A 21095-nucleotide genomic window follows, 5' to 3' on the forward strand; every position below is an offset into this window, starting at 1 on the left:
GAGGCGCTCTTCCTCCAACCGTCGTGTTGTTATGTTCTGGCGATGGAGGAGTCCAAGGACCTGCATGTCCTTGGTGGAGTGGGAGGGGGAGTTAAAGTGTTGAGCCACGGGGTGGTTGGGTTGGTTGGTCTGGGCGTCCCAGAGGTGTTCCCTGAAGCGTTCCGCAAATAGGCGGCCCGTCTCCCCAATATAGAGGAGGCCACATCAGGTGCAGCGGATGCAGTAAATGATGTGTGTGGAGGTGCAGGTGAATTTGTGGCGGATATGGAAGGATCCCTTGGGGCCTTGGAGAGAGGTAAGGGAGGAGGTGTGGGCGCAAGTTTTGCATTTCCTGCGGTTGCAGGGGAAGGTGCCGGGAGTGGAGGTTGGGTTGGTGGGGGTTGTGGACCTGACGAGGGAGTCACGGAGGGAGTGGTCTTTGCGGAACGCTGATAGGGGAGGGGAGGGAAATATATCCCTGGTGGTGGGGTCCGTTTGGAGGTGGCGGAAATGACGGCGGATGATATGCTGTATGCGGAGGTTGGTGGGGTGGTAGGTGAGAACCAATGGGGTTCTGTCTTGGTGGCGGTTGGAGGAGTGGGGCTCAAGGGCGGAGGAGGAGCAGGAAGTGGAGGAGATGCGGTGGATGGCATCGTCGATCACGTCTGGGGGGAATCTGCGGTCCTTGAAGAAGGAGGCCATCTGGGCTGTGCGGTGTTGGAACTGGTCCTCCTGGGAGCAGATGCGGCGGAGACGAAGGAATTGGGAATATGGGATGGAGTTTTTACAGGGGGCAGTGTGGGAGGAGGTGTAGTCCAGGTAGCTGTGGGAGTCAGTCGGTTTATAGTAGATGTCTGTGTTGATTCGGTCGCTCGAGATAGAGATGGAAAGGTCTAGGAAGGGGAGGGAGGAGTCTGAGACGGTCCAGGTGGAAGGTGTTGGTAAAGTTGATGAACTGTTCAACCTCCTTGTGGGAGCACGAGGAAGAGAGGAATGAGAGGAAGAGATAGAGTCAATAGCCAGAGACATATCTTCAGGGCAGGATTGACTGGCACAAGGGGTCATAGTTTGAAGTTATTAGGAGGAAGGTATAAAGGAGATGTCAGAGGTAGGTTCTTAACGCAGAGAGTTGTGAATGTATGGAATGTGCTGCCAGCTGTGGTGGTGGAAGCAGAGTCATTGGGGACATTTAAGTGACTGCTGGCCATGGACATGAAGATGGATGGCAGTGAGTTGAGGGGGGGCGGAGGTTGTTACTATATTTTACATTACAATTAAATCTTGGCGCAACATCATGGGCCAAAAGGCTTGTTCTGTGCTATACTTTTCTATGTTCTGTGAAGGTCCAGGAACTACCAAAGGAGCAAAGACAACCTTGCAGGTTCACTCGGAAGCAATTCCCGGATTCTGGAAGGCCTGCCCAGTGTCTTTCCTGATGAAGGTCTCCTGCCCGAAACATTGGTTTTCCTGCTCCTCGGATGCTGCCTGACCTGCTGTGCTTTTCCAGCACCACTCTAACCTAGACTCTGATCTCCAGTATCTGCAGTCCTCACTTTCACCCGTTTGCCTTACAGACAAAGGTAGAAGCAGGAATCGGGTGGCTGAAATCAGAAAGCAAAGGAACCATTAAACCTATTCAGTTTAGAACATAGAACATAGAAAAGTACAGTACAGAACAGGCCCTTCGCTCCACGATGTTGTGCTGAGGATTATTCCTAATCTAAACTAAAATAACGTCCTCCTAGTCACCCCTCAACTCACTGCTGTCCCTGGGCATGTCCAGCAGTTGTCAATGTCCCTAATAGGCAGCACCCGTCGTGCTGATTGTGAAGCCCTGAGGGGTCAGTTCACCGTCATGGGGAATTTAAGCAAATGGTAAACCACTCCTCACAGCTGGATAAACACCCAATCCCTCACAGTGAGGATTTGTACGCAAAGCAAGTGCCCAAGTCGGGGTGGGGCTGTCCTTCACAAAGATGGACATGAGTCAAGTGTACCTGCAATTGTGGTTAGATGAGGATTCCTAGGAGTATGTTATAACTAATACCCATAAGGAATTTGTACCAATTTACAAGATTGCCATGTAGAAAAATACAGCGCAGTACAGGCCCTTCGGCCCTCAATGTTGCGCTGATCCAAGCCCACCTAACCTACACTAGCCCACTATCCTCCATATGCTTATCCAATGCCCGTTTAAATGCTCATAAAGAGGGAGAGTCCACCACTGTTACTGGCAGGGCATTCCATGAACTCACGACTCGCTGAGTAAAGAATCTACCCCTAACATCTGTCCTGTACCTACCACCCCTTAATTTAAGGCTATGTGGGGTGTGGTCAGCCTGTGCCATTTTCCAGCAGACGAAGGAGAGCATCTTACAATGTCTACCCCAGGTTGCCAGTTATCTGGATGGCATGGTAATAACTGGGAAGGTCAATAGGAACACTAGAGAACTGGACCTAGTCCTTAGACATTCCTCCCAGGTGGATGTATGCCTTAGAAACGTATGTTCCAGGCACTCTGAGTGACCTACTTGGGCCACACAGGAACTAGGAGCAGGAGTAGGCCGTCTGGCCCTTCAAGCCTGCTCTGCCATTCAATAAGATAATGGCTGATCCTTTCATGGACTCAGCTCCTTACCCGCCCTCTCATCATAAATCTTAATTCTTTTATGGTTCAAAAATCCATCTACCTTTGTCTTAAAAACATTCAATTAAGAATCTTCAACTGCTTCACTGGGCAGGGAATTCCTCAGATTCACAACCCCACAAAGTTGACAAGACCAACTTACACCCATTGGAAGATAAACTGAGGGCGATCAAAGGTGCCCCACTCTGATGCCTGTACTGGAGCTTAGGCCTTTCCCTGAGCTGGTGAATTATGACAGAAAGTTCATACACAGTCTGGCCTCCCCATCGACTCCTTAAAAAGAGTCAGCCTTGAAAGTGATCATGAAGCCAACCCATCGTTTTCAGGCAAGTGAAGAAACGTGCTCCTACCATCTAAGGTGTTGGCACACTGTGATTCCAAATGAGATGTGCTAATGACATGTGATGCCTTCTCACATGGCATCAGGGTGGTATTAGCTCATGGTGGCCCTAGGGGGAGGAACGTCCAGTAGGTATACATCTAGGACTTTGGCTAATGCAGAGCGCAAATATTGCCAGGTAGAGAAGGAAGCTTGGGAGGTCATATTTGGAGTCAGGAAGTTCAGCAATACCTTTACAGATGTAAATTTATAATAACAGACCACAAACCCCTACAAGTTCTATTTAATGAGAACAAGGCAGTGATGCCAATAGATTAGATTACTTACAGTCTGGAAACAGGCCCTTCGGCCCAATAAGTCCACACCGACCTGTCAAAGCGCAACCGACCCATTCCCCTACATTTACCCCTTACCTAACACTACGAGCAATTTAGCATGGCCAATTCACCTGAACTGCACATCTTTGGACTTTGGGAGGAAACCGGAGCACCCGGAAGAAACCCACGCAGACACGGGGATAGCTTCAGAGTGAATTCAGCAGTAGGCTCTAATACTAACTGCATGTAATTACACATTGGATCACCGTTCTGGGGGCCAAATAGCAAATGTGGATGCATTCAGCTGCCTCCCCCCGGCAGATTCATCACCAGTGGTAACACCACTGGACTATGGGTGCAGAAAGATCCAGCCCAGGCAAAACTATAGCAGCTGGTGGGCAATGGGAGAAACTGAACGGCCATCACAACCAGAGAGATCAGATCACTGTAGGGGGAGGCATATTCTTCTAGGGAGCAAGAGTGATTGTCCTGAGCAAAGGTCACTGCCAGATACTGGCTGAACTCCTCCAAGGTCATCCAGGGGTTCCCCAGTGAAGATGTTGGCGAGAGGTTATGTCTGGTGGCCGGGATTGGATGGAGACACAGCTGCGTTGGTGGGACAGTGCCCAGTGAAGCGGGTCTGCTTCAAGGCAGACTTAAAGAAACAGCCTTCAACTTCACTCGATACCAACCTGTGCCAGTTTCTGTTTGACTATAGGAACACCCCTCCTGCAACTCCAGGGAAAGTTGTTTCATGGGGAGAAGACCCCACCCCAGGTTAAATCTGACCTTTCCGGGCCGGGTCAGAGTGCAAGGGTGAAACTGCATCAGGAATATCAATGCCAGACACAAGAGCCCTCTGAGCAAGAGACAGTTTACTTTAGTGGATGAAGTTTGGTGCAGGAAACTTGGGAATGGGCCAGCATGGGTAAGAGGTAAGGTCAACGTGGGGTCAAGTCTAGTGATGTATAAAGTTCGGGTGGGTGCAGTGGTCCTGAACAAGCACAAGGACCATGTGAAAGCTGCAAAACATGGGAGCAAAACATGCCGGGCTCCTCGACAGCCTTCCTGACGGTTCCAGAACCCATGGGCTCTTCTTCTCCAAAGATACCTCGGAATCTGAGGTGGACACAGCGGAGTTTGCTCCGTCGACCTCTTTGCCACCTGGAGAAGGGAGTGAATTTCTTCCGAGACACACTGGTCACGAGAGGTGAGCGACTGTGTTACACACCAGCTGTATCCAAAACAGAGCTACAGGAAGCTGACCCAGAAGGAGCCTGTGTCCGTGGGCTCAGAGCAGTGAGGGGGGGGGGGCAGGTACACGGGGTGAGAGGGCAGGGACACAGGGTGAGGGGACAGGGACATGGGGTAAGGGGGCAGGGACACGGGGTGAGGGGGGTAGGTTTACAGGGTGAGGGGACAGGGTCACGGGGTAGGGACATGGGGTGAGGGGGCAGGGACATGGGGTGAGGGGGCAGGGACACGGTGTGAGGGGGCAGGACACGGGGTGAGGGGGCAGGGACACGGGGTGAGGGGGCAGGACACGGGGTGAGGGGGGTAGGGACACGGGGTGAGGGGGCAGGACACGGGGTGAGGGGGGTAGGGACACGGGGTGAGGGGGCAGAGACACGGGGTGAGGGGACAGGGACACGGGGTGAGGGGGCAGAGACATGGGGTGAGGGGGCAGGGACATGGGGTGAGGGGGGTAGGTTTACAGGGTGAGGGGACAGGGTCACGGGGTAGGGACATGGGGTGAGGGGGCAGGGACATGGGGTGAGGGGGCAGGGACACGGTGTGAGGGGGCAGGACACGGGGTGAGGGGACAGAGACACGGGGTGAGGGGACAGGGACACGGGGTGAGGGGGCAGGGACACGGGGTGAGGGGGCAGGACACGGGGTGAGGGGACAGAGACACGGGGTGAGGGGGCAGGGACACAGGGTGAGGAGACAGGGTCACGGGGTGAGGGGACAGGGTCACGGGGTGAGGGGGCAGGGACACGGGGTGAGGGGACAGGGACACGGGTTGAGGGGGCAGAGACACGGGGTGAGGGGACAGGGACACTGGGTGAGGGGGCAGGACACGGGGTGAGGGGGCAGAGACACGGGGTGAAGGGGCAGGGACACGGGGTGAGGGGACAGGGTCACAGGGTGAGGGGGCAGGATACAGAGTGAGGGGGGTAGGGACACGGGGTGAGGGGACAGGGACGTGGGGTGAGGGGGGTAGGGACACGGGGTGAGGGGGCAGGGACACGGGGTGAGGGGGGGTAGGGACACGGGGTGAGGGGACAGGGACGTGGGGTGAGGGGGGATAGGGACACGGGGTGAGGTGGCAGGACACGGAGTGAGGGGCAGGGGCACGGGGTGAGGGGGCAGGGACACGGGGTGAGGGGGCAGATATGTGAGGAATTTGGATACAGGGACACGGTGTTGGGGAAGGCAGGTACACAGTGGGGGGGTTCAGGTACAAACAGTGGGATGAGGTACACAATGTGAGGGTTCGATACATGTTGGGCAGTTCGAGTACACATGGTGGAGATGATCAGGTATACTCGTGGGGGGGGGGGTGTCAGGTATACACGGTGGGGAGGGTGTCAGGTACACATGGGGGGAGGGTCAGATATACACGGTTGGGATGGTCAGGTATTCACGGTGGGGAGGGGGTCAGGTATACATGGTGAGGAGGGTCAGGCATGCACAGTGGGGAGGGGGGTGGTGTGCACAACTTGCTGTTTACTCTGAATCTGCAGGAAACAGAGAATAATCCCCCGTCCTCCCTGACTGGGGGAACATTCTGCTGCGGACCATGTCTCCATCTGAGGAAGAAAGAGCAACCAAATGTGTATTTATATATCACCTCTGGACACCCCAACATCTCCAGTCAGCTTGGGCACAGCAAGATCTCAGAAACATTCTTCCTGAAATTCCTTCCCTAAGGGCATTGTGGGTCCATAAAACCCCATAGATAATAGGCCATTCAGCCCATCAAGTCTACAACACCAATCAATCAAACACAACTTCCCTGACAATACTGTACATAGTTCTCTCAGTTGCTGACCACACTGTCATCAAAAACAACACTAAAAATCATCACATCAGAACCCAGAGAACTGCAAATGTGTTCACTGTGCCCTGTGTTACTGACTGTATCCCTACTGATGTTAATCCAGCTCCCTCACACTGTCACTCAGTAACTCCTCTCCCCCCACCCCCCAGGGCCCTGTGTTACTGAATTGCTTGACAATTCTTGCCCTGTGTGACTCACTCCATTCTGTGCGTGTGTTACATCTCTCTCTTGTTCCATGCAACTCTTATTATTCTGTCTCACCAGCTCACTCTCCTCTATCGTTCTCTCTGAATCTAGCATACCTCTCTGTCTGTCTAAGTTTATCTAATTGACTTCCTCTCACTCCCAGCCTCTTTACCGCTCTCTGTGCCTCTGTGAGTCTCTTTTTCATCCCCTTGGCCGGTTCCTGCATTAACTACATTTCCACACACCCTCCCTTGCCCACTTTCTGTCTGATTCCTCCCCCCACCACCCGCCCTGGGCTATTTACTCCTACCTTCTGCTCCAACTTGCCTTTTCCTGTCTCTTACTAAATCTGGAACAGACTGGCACTGTTGCTTCCCACCTTTACCTGCTATTTCTCCCTCTGCTCCCACTGCTCTGCCATCGAATTCTCTCCCCTCCCCTGTTTATGCCCCCCCTCCCTCTGCCACCACATCCCACTCTTGTTGCGTTTGCCCACTCCCCCCGACAGTGGGCTGTGAAATCTAGAGTGTGACGTGTAGTGTGACCTTGCTCTCTCTCTCTCTGATGAGACAAGAAGTCCTTAATGTTTTCGAGTTGTGATGTTCAGACCCCCTTTGCTGTGTGAGTGCTCAGGGACCCTCGCAGTGTTTCGGTTGTCCTATCTGTTGATGCTTGCTCAGTGCTGACTAAAATATTGATTTTGTTCCATGCGGAGTTGATTAAATATAACTCAATGTGTTTTTATCTGTGCAGAGTGCTGTCTATGTTGGTGATGACAATAGGGTGGCACGGTGGCTCAGTGGTTAGCACTGCTGCCTCAAAGCACCAGGAACCTGGGTTCGATTCCAGCCTCGGAGTTTGCACATTCTCCCCGTGTCTGTGTGGGTTTCCTCTGGGTGCTCTGATTTCCTCCCACAGTCCAAAGATGCGCAGCTTAGGTAGACTGGCCATACTAAATTGCCCGTAGTGTTAGTTAGAGGGAAGTGGGTTACTGTTCGGAAGATCGGCGTGGACTTGTTGGGCCGAAGGGCCTGTTTCCACACTGTAGGGAATTTAGTCTAATCAATTCCTGCACCAGTTTTAAAAAAAAGTCATTCCCAGGATGAGGGCTTTGCTGGCTGGGTGAGTAATTAATACCCATCCCAGAGGCAACCGTATTGCTGTGGTTCTGGATTCCCATGTAAGCCAGACTGGGTGAGGGGAGGAGATTTTCGGGTGGGCTTTTCCCCAACAATTGGCAATGGCCCATGCTCATCGATACACTCCCAATTCCAATTTTTGTTTTCATTGAATTCAAACTCCACTCTCTGCCATGGCAGGATTCAAACCCAGGTCCCCAGAACATTACCTGGGTCACTGGATTAACAGCCCAATGCTAATACCATGAAGGTCACTCCTTCTCAACCTCTCCCCTCAGCTGAGGTGTGGTGACCCTCAGGTTAAAGCAGTCGGCTCTCCCGAATGAACAAAGCATCCCCGTGGTCCTCTGGGACTAGGGCGACATTACCTTTATATTCAAGAAATGACCACATTGTACACTTTTCACTCTACTCTTAGAACAATACAGCACAGTACAGGCCCTTCAACCCTGGATGTTTTAGCAGTCTTTTATCCTATTCTATGATTAAACTAAACTACACACCCTTCATTATACTATCATCCAAGGGCCTATCCAAGAGTCACTTACATGTCCCTGATGTCTCTGACTCTACTCCCACCACTGGCAGTGTATTCCACACACCCCCCACTCTCTGTGTAAAGAACCTACCTCTGACATCTCCCCGAAACCTTCCTCCAATCACCTTAAAATAACATCCCCATTATGGTAGCCATTTCTGCCCTGGGAAAAGGTCTCTGGCTATCCACTCTCTGCCTCTCATCATCTTGTACACCTCTATTAAGTCACCTCTCACCCTGCTTCGTTCCAATGAGAAAAGCCCTAGCTCCCTCAACTTTTCATCATAAGACATGCCCTCCAGACCAGGCAGCATCCTGGGAAATCTCCTCTGCACCCTCTCTAAAGCTTCCTCATCCTTGCAAGAATAAAGCAACCAGAACTGAACACAATATTACAATCTAACCAGGGCTCTGTAGAGCTGCAGTAAAACCTCACAGCTCTTAAACTCAATCCCACTGCTAATGAAGGCCAACACACCGTATGCCTTCTTAACAACCCTATCAACTTGGGTGGCAACTTTGAGGGATGTATGGACATGGACCCCAAGATCCTGCTGTTCCTGCACACAGCCAAGAATCCTGCCTTTAACCCTGTAATCTGCATTCAAATTTACCTTCCAAAATCAATCACTTCACAATCTTCCAGGTTGAACTCCATCAGCTACATCTCAGCCCAGCTTTCCATCCTGAAAAAGCACAGCGGTCTGGCAGCATCAGAGGAGCAGGAGAACCAACGTTTCAGGCATAATCCTGATGAAGAGCTTATGCTTAAAACATTGATTCTCCTGCCCCTCGGGTACTGCCTGACCTGCTGTGCTTTTCCAGCACCACACTCTGATCTCCAGCATCTGCAGTCCTCACTTTCTTCCAGCTCTGCAACCTGTCAATGTCCCATGGCAACTACAACGGCCCTCCGCACTATTCACAACTCCACCAACCTTTGCGTCATTGGCAAACTTGCCAGCCTACCTTTCCACTTCCTCATCTGGGTCATTTATAAAAATCACAAAGAGCAGATGTTCAAGAACAGATCCCTGCAGAACCCCACTGGTCACTGAACTCCAGGCTGAATACCTTCCATCTACCACCACCCTCTGTCTTCTATGGGTCGGCCAGTTCTGTATCCAGTCAGATGGATTTCCCTGGAGCACATGCCTCCTTACTTTCTGAATGAGCTTGCCATGTAGACCACATCTACTGCTCTACCTTCATCAATGTGTTTTGTCACATCCTCAAAGAATTCAATCAGGTTTGTGAGGCATGACCTGCCCCATGACTCTTGTACCCTCTACTTGAGTATACTACAACAAAACCTAAATCTAAATGTAACTTGGTTTAGAAAGCTCATCTCTTTATTCCGCTACCTCATGTATACAACAAGAGGAGGCCATTCAGCCCCTAGAGCCTTCTCCCCCATTCAATAGGATCATAGTGGTTTGATTGTAACCTCAAACCCACATTTCCCTGAGAACATCTCAGTTCCTTGTTCTTGCTGAACAACAGCCTCTGTTTCGGTGTTAATATTCTGTTTCCACTATCTCCGCAGGGACAGATCTCTAAAGACCCATGGCCTTTGAAAAGAAAATAAAACTCTCAACCTACGTTAAATGAGATGTTTAAACAATGACTCTAGTTTTAGATTCTCCCACAAGAGGAACCATCCTCTCCACATCTGCCCGGATAGCTCCCCTCAGGGTCTTATCTGTCTCAATTCAGTCCCCTCTGACTCTTCCAACCTCCCACCCTCAAGCCCAGTCTGTCCAGCCTTTCCCCAGATGACAATCCCCTCAGTCCTTGGATTAGTCTGGTAAACCTTCTCTGAACAGCTTCCAACACATTCCCATCCCTCTGTCAGTACAGTGACCTGTGCTGTACACGGTGCTCCTGGTGGGGTCTCACCAATACTCTGTATATCTGAGGCATAATCTCCTACTCTTAAAGTCAATTTCTCTCACAATAAACCATCTCATTCTATGAGTGTTCCTGATCACTTGCTGACCATGCAGACTGACCTCCTGTGATCCCTACACTCCGACACCCAGATCCCTCTGCATCTCTGAGCTCTGCAGTTTCTCACTACTTAGAGAGTATCATACAGTCACCACATTTTCACAGGATGGAAGAAGGCCTTTCTGCCCATCACGTCCACAACTGTCATCTAGCATCTGACTATCCTAACCTTATTTCCCAGCACTCTTCACATAGCCTTGTCTACCGTGGTCTCACAAGTACACATCTAAATCCTCCTTCACTGTGATCAGGGTCTCTATATCGCCCATCCTTAAAGGCAGAGTTCCAGACTCCCACAGCCCTCTAATAATCTTGCCTTGACCTTAAATCTCCACTCTTTGGCTATTGAACCTTTTATCAAGGGGAAGAGTTTCCCCCTGTAAAAAGTGAGGTCTGCAGATGCTGGAGATCAGAGCTGAAAATGTGTTGCTGGTTAAAGCACAGCAGGTTAGGCAGCATCCAAGGAACAGGAAATTCGACGTTTCGGGCATGAGCCTGATGAAGGGCTCATGACCGAAACGTCGAATTTCCTATTCCTTGGATGCTGCCTGACCTGCTGCGCTTTAACCAGCAACACATTTTCAGGAGAGTTTCCCCCTATCTACCCTGTCTATGCCCCTCATAACTTTGTATCAGATCTCCCCTCAGTTATTTGTATTCATTCATGGGACATGGTGTCACTACCTGGGCCAGGGTTTATTGTCTATTCCTTGTTGCCCCTTGGGAAGGTGGTTGTTGTTACATTTATGGTCAGTTTATTAATTCTAAATAGACCACCAGGTAGGTCAGTAACCTTAAACCAGGGAATTACTTATGATAGGTTTGTAGTCACACAGTTCAAGACTGACCCAATGTGCCCACCCGAGGTCACATGACCCACTCCCTTAAAGGGGCAGCAGCCACCCCCATCTACATACACACCCAGGGGAGAGCTGTCTTCATCAACCATTGTAGTCCATGTGCTGCATGTAGACCCACGGTGTCACTCTCTGCTTTAAGGAATTAACAATCCTGTCTTTTAGATAATTTGCTTCATTTTCATTCTTTCCACCGAAATTAACTATTTCACATTTTCTAACATTATACTCCTTTTGCCAGGTCTTTACCCACTCACTGAACCCCTTTGTATCTCCTCTTCACAACGAGTTTTCTGACCAATGTTTGTGTCATCAGAAAATGTAACTCCTGTACCTTCACCCCCTTCACCTCAATCATTTCGATAAATTATAGAGAGTTGACTCCAGGGGTACACACCATTTCCAGTCCTACAGTCTCTCTTCCTTCATCCCTACTGCCTCCCATTAACCCTCAGTCCCACCATCCACCCCTCTCCCAACACCATCTCCCACCTGCAACACCCTGACCACCACCATGCCCCCCTCCCACCTCCACCCACCCCCAGTGCCTTCCCGTCTTCCACCATCTTCTCCCACTCCCCTGGTATCTCCCTGACTCCCTGGTATCCGCCTGACTCCCTGGTATCCTCCAGACCCCCTAGTATCCCTCTCTCTCCCTGGTATCCCCGTCTCTCCCTGGTATACCCCTCTCTCTCTGGTATCTCCCTGACTCCCTGGTATCCCACCCTCTCTCCTTGGTATCCCCCTCTCTCTCCCTGGTATCCCCCTCGCTCTCCTTGGTATCCCCCCTCTCTCCCTGGTATCCCCCCTCTCTCCCTGGTATCCCCCCTCTCTCCCTGGTATCCCCCTCGCTCTCCTTGGTATCCCCCCTCTCTCCCTGGCATCCCCCCCTCTCTCCCTGGTACCCCCCCTCTCTCCCTGGTACCCCCCTCTCTCCCTGGTACCCCCCTCTCTCCCTGGTGTCCGTGTCTCCTACCCACTCTCTCCACTGTAGTGTAGTGATCTCTCGTGGGGGAGGCAGGTTCCAGTGCTTTGAGTTTATAGGTTCCCATGTGAAATCCACGGACACTGTCTGGATGATGCATATGAATCTTTATTTAAATAAATGCTTTGTCATTACCAAAGACAAAGATGGAGGAGTAGATAAATTACAAATTGAATAAATAGCATACAGTGTTCACCAGAAATGTTACAAATATATTTCATACAAAATTTTAACCAGAATATTTGATAAACGTCTTGTTTTATTGGACATAAAAGAAGGTTTCTCCTCAAGATACACCGTCGTTAAGTTCAGGGGTTTCACAGGTTCGGACGACTTGGTGAGGGGGTGGGTTTGAATGGGGAGGGGTTGTTTAGATGGTCACGCCAGTATTTGCTTGAGATCCTGTTTGAACCCCTCATTCTCCCCTCAGTGTAACTGGGTCAAAGTGAGTTCCCCCACTCCCCTTCTGTGCTCCTCAACAATCCCGCTTGCTCCTTAAGCCACTTACATCTCCAACTCCTCACACCGATCACTCAATCATCAGCCAACTTCCCGAAAACCCTTCCCAACAACCTCAGCCTGCATTTGATATCCCTCCGTCAACCATTCACCAGCCCCTCTCCGGCGAGGACAGCCCTGTCCTCATTCACAGCTTGGTCTACAGCCCGAGCGGGGAGAACAACAGGCACATTGAAATCCCCCCACCCTCCACCAGGGTGGAGACACTGAGATACCTCCGTCCATTGCCCTCCCTGGGGGGGGTTTGGGGGCAGTGACAGAGTGGCTGTGAGGTTGCGGGAGGTGACCCTGGTGTTCCTGTAGTACTGACTGACACCATTACCCCATAAAGGGGACCTCAGTTTACAGTCAGCCTCATCGCTGCGAGGGGTGGGGACACATGTAAACCAGGCAGGGTGAGGACGGTTGATTCCTTCCCTAAGGGCATGAGTGACCCACATGGGTCTTCACACCAATTATCTTGGGGATACAGTCAACCAGCTCAGAGCCCTGTTTCCAAATCCAATTATATTCATTAAAATGACATTATCATGACAGCCCCTCCCCCACGCAGCCCGGTCCTTGGGGAGATATGAACATAGCTTCTGCAGATGCCTGGCCTGCCATGGGGTGGGGTTCCTGTAAATCCCTGGGGTTCTCCCTGGGGTTCCTCTCCAGGTTTTCTACTTGACCTTACCCCGGTCGATAGTGGTTTCTGTTGACAGTGAGAGGAATTGCAGTTCCAGGTATCCTGAAAGCCTATATCTGAGACAGAAACCATGGTCTCCCCCCAACGTGAGCCACTGTTACCCCAGCAGACCTCCCCCTCCATATGGAGCAGTGACATATCAGGAACCAGCCAGCCCCTCCCAGTGAGTCAGAGAGCCAGCAACAGGAGCAGGGACGGGTTACTCAGACCTTTGACGCTGCTCCACCATTTAATGTGATTGTGGTTAAAATTCGACATCCCCACAAACCGCCCCCCACCTTGATTCCCCAAGTGAACAAAGTTAAAAATCACACAACACCAGGTTATAGTCCAACAGGTTTAATTGGAAGCACACTAGCTTTCGGAGTGACGCTCCTCCATCAGGTGATAGATGAAGGAGCAGCACTCTGAAAGCTAGTGCTTCCAATTAAACCTGTTGGACTATAACCTGGTGTTGTGTGATTTGTAACTTGGTACACCCCAGTCCGACACCGGCATCTCCAAACCGAGAGAACAAACTCTGTCTAGGCCGATCTCCACAACATTGAACAATGCAGCATCTACAACCCTCTGTGATGGAGATTAACCAAACTCTTAGTGAAGACATTTCTCCTCAGCTCAGTCCCTAATGATCAGCCCCCTACCCCAAGGCTTTGCCCCGTCTCTCGCCCCCTTTCTCCCCCTGAATTGTATTCCCAGCCTGGGCTGAGGGGAACTATCTGTCAGTGACTAAGAGACACCTTGCCAAAGGGGAGGACAGCATTGAGCGAACTCGGTCTTTGCATTTCCCTGAATCTGTTGGAGTGAGTGAGGATTGGACAGTCAGACTGGGAGTGCTAGTCAGCGAGATGACGAAGAAATTGGACAGTCAGACTGGGAGTGCTAGTCAGCGAGATGACGAAGAAATTGGACAGTCAGACTGGGAGTGCTAGTCAGCGAGATGACGAAGAAATTGGACAGTCAGACTGGGAGTGCTAGTCAGCGAGATGACGAAGAAATCCAAAATAAAACATAATGTTCTGAGTGTCTGGGAGAAACCATGTACAAAGCTCAGCAAACAGTGTAACAAGAAAATTCAAACACAGAAAATAATATTCATTCAGCATTTGCCGTCTTAAATTCCACACAAAATCCATAAGGAGGGAGACCTCTTTACGGGTTGTGCTTCGTGAGGTTTTCCTACAATCCCCACCCCCCCTCCCCCCGGATGTATTTAACTTGTACGGTTTCCCCTATTTCGATTAAAGGAACCACCCCCCACCCACCCCCCCCTCCCTCAGCTAAAGGCTTCTTAACATTTCCCACCCATTTGACATTTTTCTCCCTGTCGGTGTCATTGACATCCCCTCGGGTGACTGAATCCATCAGCCAGAGCTCCGAGAGGACATTCCTGAAATGGGAACTCAGCCTTCCAGCCCCCGGCCTGACTCTTCCCTGATGTGGGGAGTGAAGGAAAGCGGGTGGGGGGAGGTGGGGTCTTGCAGATGGGGGATGCTGGGTGGGGAAGGGATGGACTGGGTTATGACAATGTCAAATAGCTCAGTGGTATCTGAAGGTTGACTGAAGGCCTGGGGGGCATCTAGAGCCCACAGGACAGAAGGTAAAAGTCAACAAACCGCCTCCCTCTCCCCACCAGCCACACCATGTACCCATCCACCCCACCCTCCACTCCCACTCCTTCGAGGCCAAGGGACCTCATGTCTTAACTAAGTGAACAACACACAAGGGTGGGAGGAATGTGTGAGTGTTCTGGGTTGTGGGAGGGTTGGGGGTTGGTGTTACTGGAGCTGGTAACACCAGCCACAAGTCAGCTTCTCCGCCTGGGGTTGGGGGAGTGGGGGTGGGGGTTGGGGGGGGGGGGGGGGGGGGGTAAGGGTGGGGCGAGGGAAGGAGGGAGCTAATGACTTGGGAGCCCTAGGCCACTGGGTGTTACTTGTTGGAGGAGCAGCTGGAGAGCCTGTCAGTGCAGTACCTGCATTTAGTCACCCTCCGAGTTATTCCGCGCCCCCCCCCCCCATTGGTAGCAAACAGGTACTGCAGCAAAGTGCTGCATGGGGAATCACTCTGCCTTGTGACTGAAAACAGGCCAATGATGTGATGTCCACTGGGAGGTCAGTATCTCTGAACTAACAAATTCACCCACTCACCAGTCACCCCCTTCCCCTTCACCTCCCAGCCCAGAGTAACTTGCCTGATTCCAGCATGCACGCTCCGAGGATGGTCTGCAAAGTGGGATCCCACCATGTGTCAGGGTCTGTGGATTCCCGGGTCAGGTGATATGTCATCCAACACCACCTGACCCTTTATCCTGGCCCCAACGTAACTCCCCTGCCTCAACTCCACCATCCCCATTCCCAGTTCCCCTCAACCCACCCCAGCTCCCCCCCATTCCCACGCCAACATCCCCCCTCAGCTCCCCCCTATTCCCACACCAACATCCCACCCTAGTTCCCCCATTCCCACACTAACATCACCCCCAGCACCCCCAATCTCCCCCGCATTCCCACACCAACATCCCACCCTAACTCCCCCCCATTCCCACACCAACATCCCCCCCAGCTCCCCCCTATTCCCACACCAACATCCCACCCTAGTTCCCCCATTCCCACACCAACATCCCCCCCAGCACCCCCAATCTCCCCTGCATTCCCACACCAACATCCCACCCTAGTTCCCCCATTCCCACACTAACATCACCCCCAGCACCCCCAATCTCCCCCCCATTCCCACACCAACATCCTACCCCCAGCTCCCCCCCATTCCCACCAACATCCCCCCACAGCTCCCCCCTATTCCCACACCAACATCCCACCCTAGTTCCCCCATTCCCACACCAACATCCCCCCCAACTCCCCCCAATCTCCCCCTCATTCCCACACCAACATCCCACCCCAGCTCCCCCCCATTCCCACCAACATCCCCCCACAGCTCCCCTCCAGCTCCCCCTCATTCCCAGACTAGCTCCCCCCCACACCCCCTCATTCCCACACCAACATCCCCCCCCCGCCCCAGCTCCCCCTCATTCCCAGACCTGCAACCTCCCGACGCACTCATCCCTATCCTCCTTCCCCCTACCACATCCAGCTCCAGTAGGGCTCAGATGAAAGTGAGGAGGAGGTCACTCCCGACAATGGCTGTCCCCAGTCCCTTGTCCGATGCAAATCCCTGCAGCTCTATAGGGTCCGTGTCCGCGTGTCTGGTGAAAGATCGGGTTGAAGGCCTGGGCTCTTTCTTTAAGTGCATTTTTTTGGATGGGTGAAGATCTCCTTAACTCGTGATGAGAAAGGCCGTATGGTTTACAGAGAGGACATTATTACCCCATCCTCCAGCATTTTCTTCCCAAATCCAATCTGAATTGAAACGTGTTTCTTTGGTAGAGATTGAAAAGCCAAAATAATAAGCTCACGCAGGTTCAACCAATCCGATGCCCCGAAAAATCTTTACATACAATTTTTGTTTAAATTATTATACTTTGATGCACTCACTGCCAAAGGTTTATAATCTGTAGTCAGCCACCCAGCTGGTGAGAAGATAGCTCAGTTGGTTGGAGAGGAGCTTAACATGTTGCCTGAGGGTTTCAACGACACAGTGACATCAGTTGCTCTCAAAGCTGTGACACTGAAAGTCGCGGTGCTTGAAGTCGGAGCCAGGCAGTTTCAGTCCATGCTTATTCACACACCAACACAGGCCTCGTCGTTTCCCCTTCGAGGGCTTGCACTGTGAGGAGGAACGGACACTCCTAGTCAACGTAAAATCTGACCAGGTCATTCAGCAAAGCAAGGTGAGCTGCAGGGCAAACTTCCTGCCTGCATTTACTTTCATCACTCACAGAATGAGGGTGCAACGGGCTGGCCCAGCACTTACTGCCCATCCCTAACTGCCCTGACGGGGTCGAAGAGTCATCCACATTGCTGTGGGTCTGGAGTCACATGTAGGTAAAAACAATGACTGCAGACGCTGGAAACCAGAGTCTAGATTAGAGTGGTGCTGGAAAAGCACAGCAGGTCAGGCAGCATGCGAGGAGCAGGAAAATCGACATTTCGGGCAAAAGCTCTTCATCAGGAATACAGGAGTCACATGTAGGCCAGACCAAGTAAGGATGGCAGTTTCCTTCTCTAAAGGACATTAGTGACCCAGATGGATGTTTACGACAATGGTTTAACAAACCATTAGATTCTTAATTATAGATATTTACTGATTTCAAATTCCGCCAATGTCACAGTGGGATTCAAACTCAGGTCCCCAGAACATTACCTGGGTCTCTGGATTGATAGGCCTGCGATCATACCCACGAGGCCATCACCTCACTGGTGTGACACAGGCTTACAGAGGAGAATGGGTCATTATCAGAAAAGGATGGTTGTCTCATGCAATTCACTACCAAAGACGGCAGTTGATGCCAAAATGCTGGTTGTACTCAGGAATGAATTAGCTTTTAGATCTTAGAGCTAAAGGGATCAAAGTGTATGGAGCGACAATGGGGGAGTGGGATGTGGGTGGTGGCGACTGTGTTGGATTAACAGTCAAGATCATATTGAATGGTGGAACAGTCTCAATGGACCAAATGGCCTACTCCTCTATGTGTCTGGGGTTACTGAGGAAGGTAGGGAACGACACTGGATGAATTGTTTTTGTGGAGAGTTGGCACAGACACAAAGGCCAAATGGCCTCCTTCCACACTAACACCATTCCCAAAGACCCTCAGGCAGCACCTTCCAAACCCACACCCACTTCCATCGAGAAGGACAAGGGCAGCAGATCCATGGGAACACCACCCCCTGCAAGTTCCCCTCCGAGCCCCTCACCATCCTGACTTGGAAATATATCACCGTTCCTTCAGTGTCACTGGGTCAGAATCCTGGAATTCCCTCCCTAAGGGCATTGTGGGTCTACCCACAGCACATGGACTGCAGCGGGTCAAGAAGGCATCTCATCCCCACCTTCTCAACGGGCAATTAGGGACCGGGGAATAAATACTGGGCCCAGGCAGCCTCATGATTCTGCCCCTAAAGCCTGTTACACAGAAACATCAGGAGGCCATTCAGCTGCTCGAGCCTGTTGTGCAGGAACTGTTTTCAGTGTGAAGTGGACAGTGGTATATTTTACAGACAGGTTGGTGGATATATGACAGATGAAGTTTAATGCAAAGAAATGTCATGTGAATCATTTTGATTGGAAGAAACAGGAGACACTGTTGAAAAGGAAATAGTTATGATCTAACAGGACTGGGGGGAAGGTATGGGGTGTTAGTGGAGTGCGGCAGGGAGGGATTGAGGGGTTTGGTGGGGTGCAGGAGCAGAGGGACCTGGGCGTATGTGCATACAAGTTGTGAAAGATGGCAGGAGTGGTGGGGAGCAGGGTTAAACAGCCATTCACGATGCAGGACTTTCTGAACACATACAGTGTACAAGGGGCAAGAACATGATCATTAATTTTGATAACACACTTATTAAACCTCAGCTGGGGTACTGTGTATGGCTGTAGGCACCACATTACAGAAAAGACCCGAATGTATCAGAGGACGTGCAGAAATGACGTTCAAGAATGGTTCCATAAGACGATAAGATATTGAAGCAGATTTTGGCTGTTTGGGCCATTGAATCCACTTGGCCATTTGATCATGGCTGATGTGTTTCTCAACCCCATCCTCCTGCCTTCTCCCTGTGACTCTTCACCCCTTTGAGAATCAAGATCCTATTTATCTGCTTCTTAAATACACTCAATGACTTGGTCTCCACTACCTTCTGCCACAATGAGTTCCACAGAGTCCCCACCTTCTGGCTGAAGAGATTGTTTATAAAATCATGAGGGGCTTGGATAGGATGAATAGCCAAGGTGTGTTCCCCAGGGTAGGTAAGTTCAAAACTGGATGGTATAGGATTAAGGTGAGAGGGGAATAGAGACCTAAGGGGCAACTTTTTCACCTGGTGGGTGGTGCGTGTATGGAATGAGCTGCCAGGGGAGGAGGCTAGTACAATTGCAATTATTTTGTGCAAAGGGACAGTGCTAGCAGGTTGCATGAGTTCCGACAATACTCACGGACCTGTTTCCTTTTGTACAGGCCTTTACGGTCACAGTTCGGGATATAAACCTCATGTGGACTCAGGTAGGCAGCTTTCTTCAGGTTCTGCAACACCACCTGCATTTGTCGGCGGCAAGGACCCTGTGGGTTAAAGGACAGACCAGTTACACCTCCATAAGGGAACTACAAACCACTGACCTGCAGATTCCATTGGTCATTTGCTTGTCTGTAACCAGGAGTGTGTTTCTGAACCCCTGGCTGCTTCTCCTCTCCCCTCACCCCCCTCCCTCCACCACCTCCTTATCTCAACCCACCCCCCAGGCTGTGGTACACCTCTTGTGTCTAGATTAGAGTGGTGCTGGAAAAACACAGCAGGTCAGGCAGCATCCGAGGAGCAGGAAAATCAACGTTTCGGGCTAAAGGAGCTCTATTCCTGATGAAGGGCTTTTGCCCGAATCGTTGACTTTCCTGCCCCTCGGATGCTGCCTGACCTGCTGTGTTTTTCCAGCACCATTCTAATCTAGACTCTGGTTTCCAGCGTCTGCAGTCCTTGTTTTTACCTGGTCCATCTCTTGTGTGTTTATCCAGCCTCCTCCTTTTGTGAATGGCTGGCAGTCACCATTTTTAATGAATTCATGGGATATGGGCAAGGCCCAGTATTGCTGCCCATCCCGAGGTGCCCCAGAATGTGGTAACCAGACCCACATTTTTACCCTGCTCCCAGTGAAGGTGGCTCTCTGGAAGTCCTGCTTGGATTTCTCCATAACAGAAGGAACAATAACAGTGAAGGTGAGCTGGTCAAGTGGGGTAGGCCCCCATGGCAGGTGAAGTTTAATGCAGAGAATCATGATTCTTATTGTGAAAAGAATGAGGAAAGGCAGTATCCAATAAAGAGACAACAGAAAATAGTATGCAGGAACTTGTGGGATGTATGTACGATATGCATTTAAGGTGAGAAGGAGAGTTCTGTAGTAGAAGTTGAGAAAGTCGTATTTGGTTAGTAATCAGAAGCGGAGAGTTATACTATAACAAGACAGTTTTACTAAACCATTTGTTAACTATGGGTAGGCTTCATAGGACTTAAAAATAGGAGCAGGCCATTCAGCCTGTTAAGTTTGCCTCACCATTCTATGTGATTATGGTTGATTAAGCACTTTGATGCTGTTTCTCCACCCCATCCCCATAGCCCTGTTCCCCACTGGTCATCAGAAATCTGTCCATCTCTGGTTTCTGCCTCTTAGCCCCCAATTATTAATCCATGCCAGGACATTCCCTCCCAAGTACAAACTGTTTTTAACCAGCTTCCTGTGGGAGACTTTATCAAAAGCCTTCTGAAAATCTAAGTATACTACAACCCATCAGTATTCTTTTATTAGTTCTGTTAGTGAAATCCTCCCCATTCTCAAATCCATGCTGACTCTGCCCAATCCAATCAATGTCATCGAAGTGTTTGTTTATCTCATCCTTTATAATCAATCCTAACATTTACCAACTCTTGATGAAAGGCTAACAGGTCCTTAGTTTCCTATTTTCTTTCTCTTTTTGATTTGATTTATTATTGTCACCTGTACTGTGATAGAGTGAAAAGTAGTGTTTGTGTGCTAACCAGACAATCATACCTTACATACGTACACCAGGGTAATAGAACAGAATGCAGAATATAGAGTTACAGCGACAGAGAAGGTGCAGAGAGGAATCAACTCTAATTTATGAGAGATAGAAACAGAAGTTGCTGGAAAAGCTCAGCAGGTCTGGCAGGATCTGTGAAGAGTAATCAGAGTTAACATTTCAGGTTTGGTGACCC

The 21095-nt window shown here is 50.7% G+C and overlaps 1 protein-coding gene across 1 annotated transcript in view; it reads right to left on the reverse strand.

The window, feature by feature from the left end:
• Positions 1-16290: 16290 nt before the first annotated feature.
• igfbp5b (insulin-like growth factor binding protein 5b) overlaps positions 16291-21095 on the reverse strand; it is a 53676-nt gene continuing 48871 nt past the window's right edge. Inside the window, exons 3-4 of the mRNA XM_060827777.1 lie at positions 19313-19432; positions 16291-16986 (exon numbers count right to left, since the gene is read on the reverse strand). Coding sequence (XP_060683760.1) covers positions 16864-16986; positions 19313-19432 — 243 coding nt within the window. The 3' untranslated portion in view covers positions 16291-16863. The remainder of the gene's footprint in view (positions 16987-19312; positions 19433-21095) is intronic.

This window comes from Hemiscyllium ocellatum, chromosome 7 (assembly GCF_020745735.1).
Source record: "Hemiscyllium ocellatum isolate sHemOce1 chromosome 7, sHemOce1.pat.X.cur, whole genome shotgun sequence".
Lineage (NCBI taxonomy): Eukaryota > Metazoa > Chordata > Chondrichthyes > Orectolobiformes > Hemiscylliidae > Hemiscyllium > Hemiscyllium ocellatum.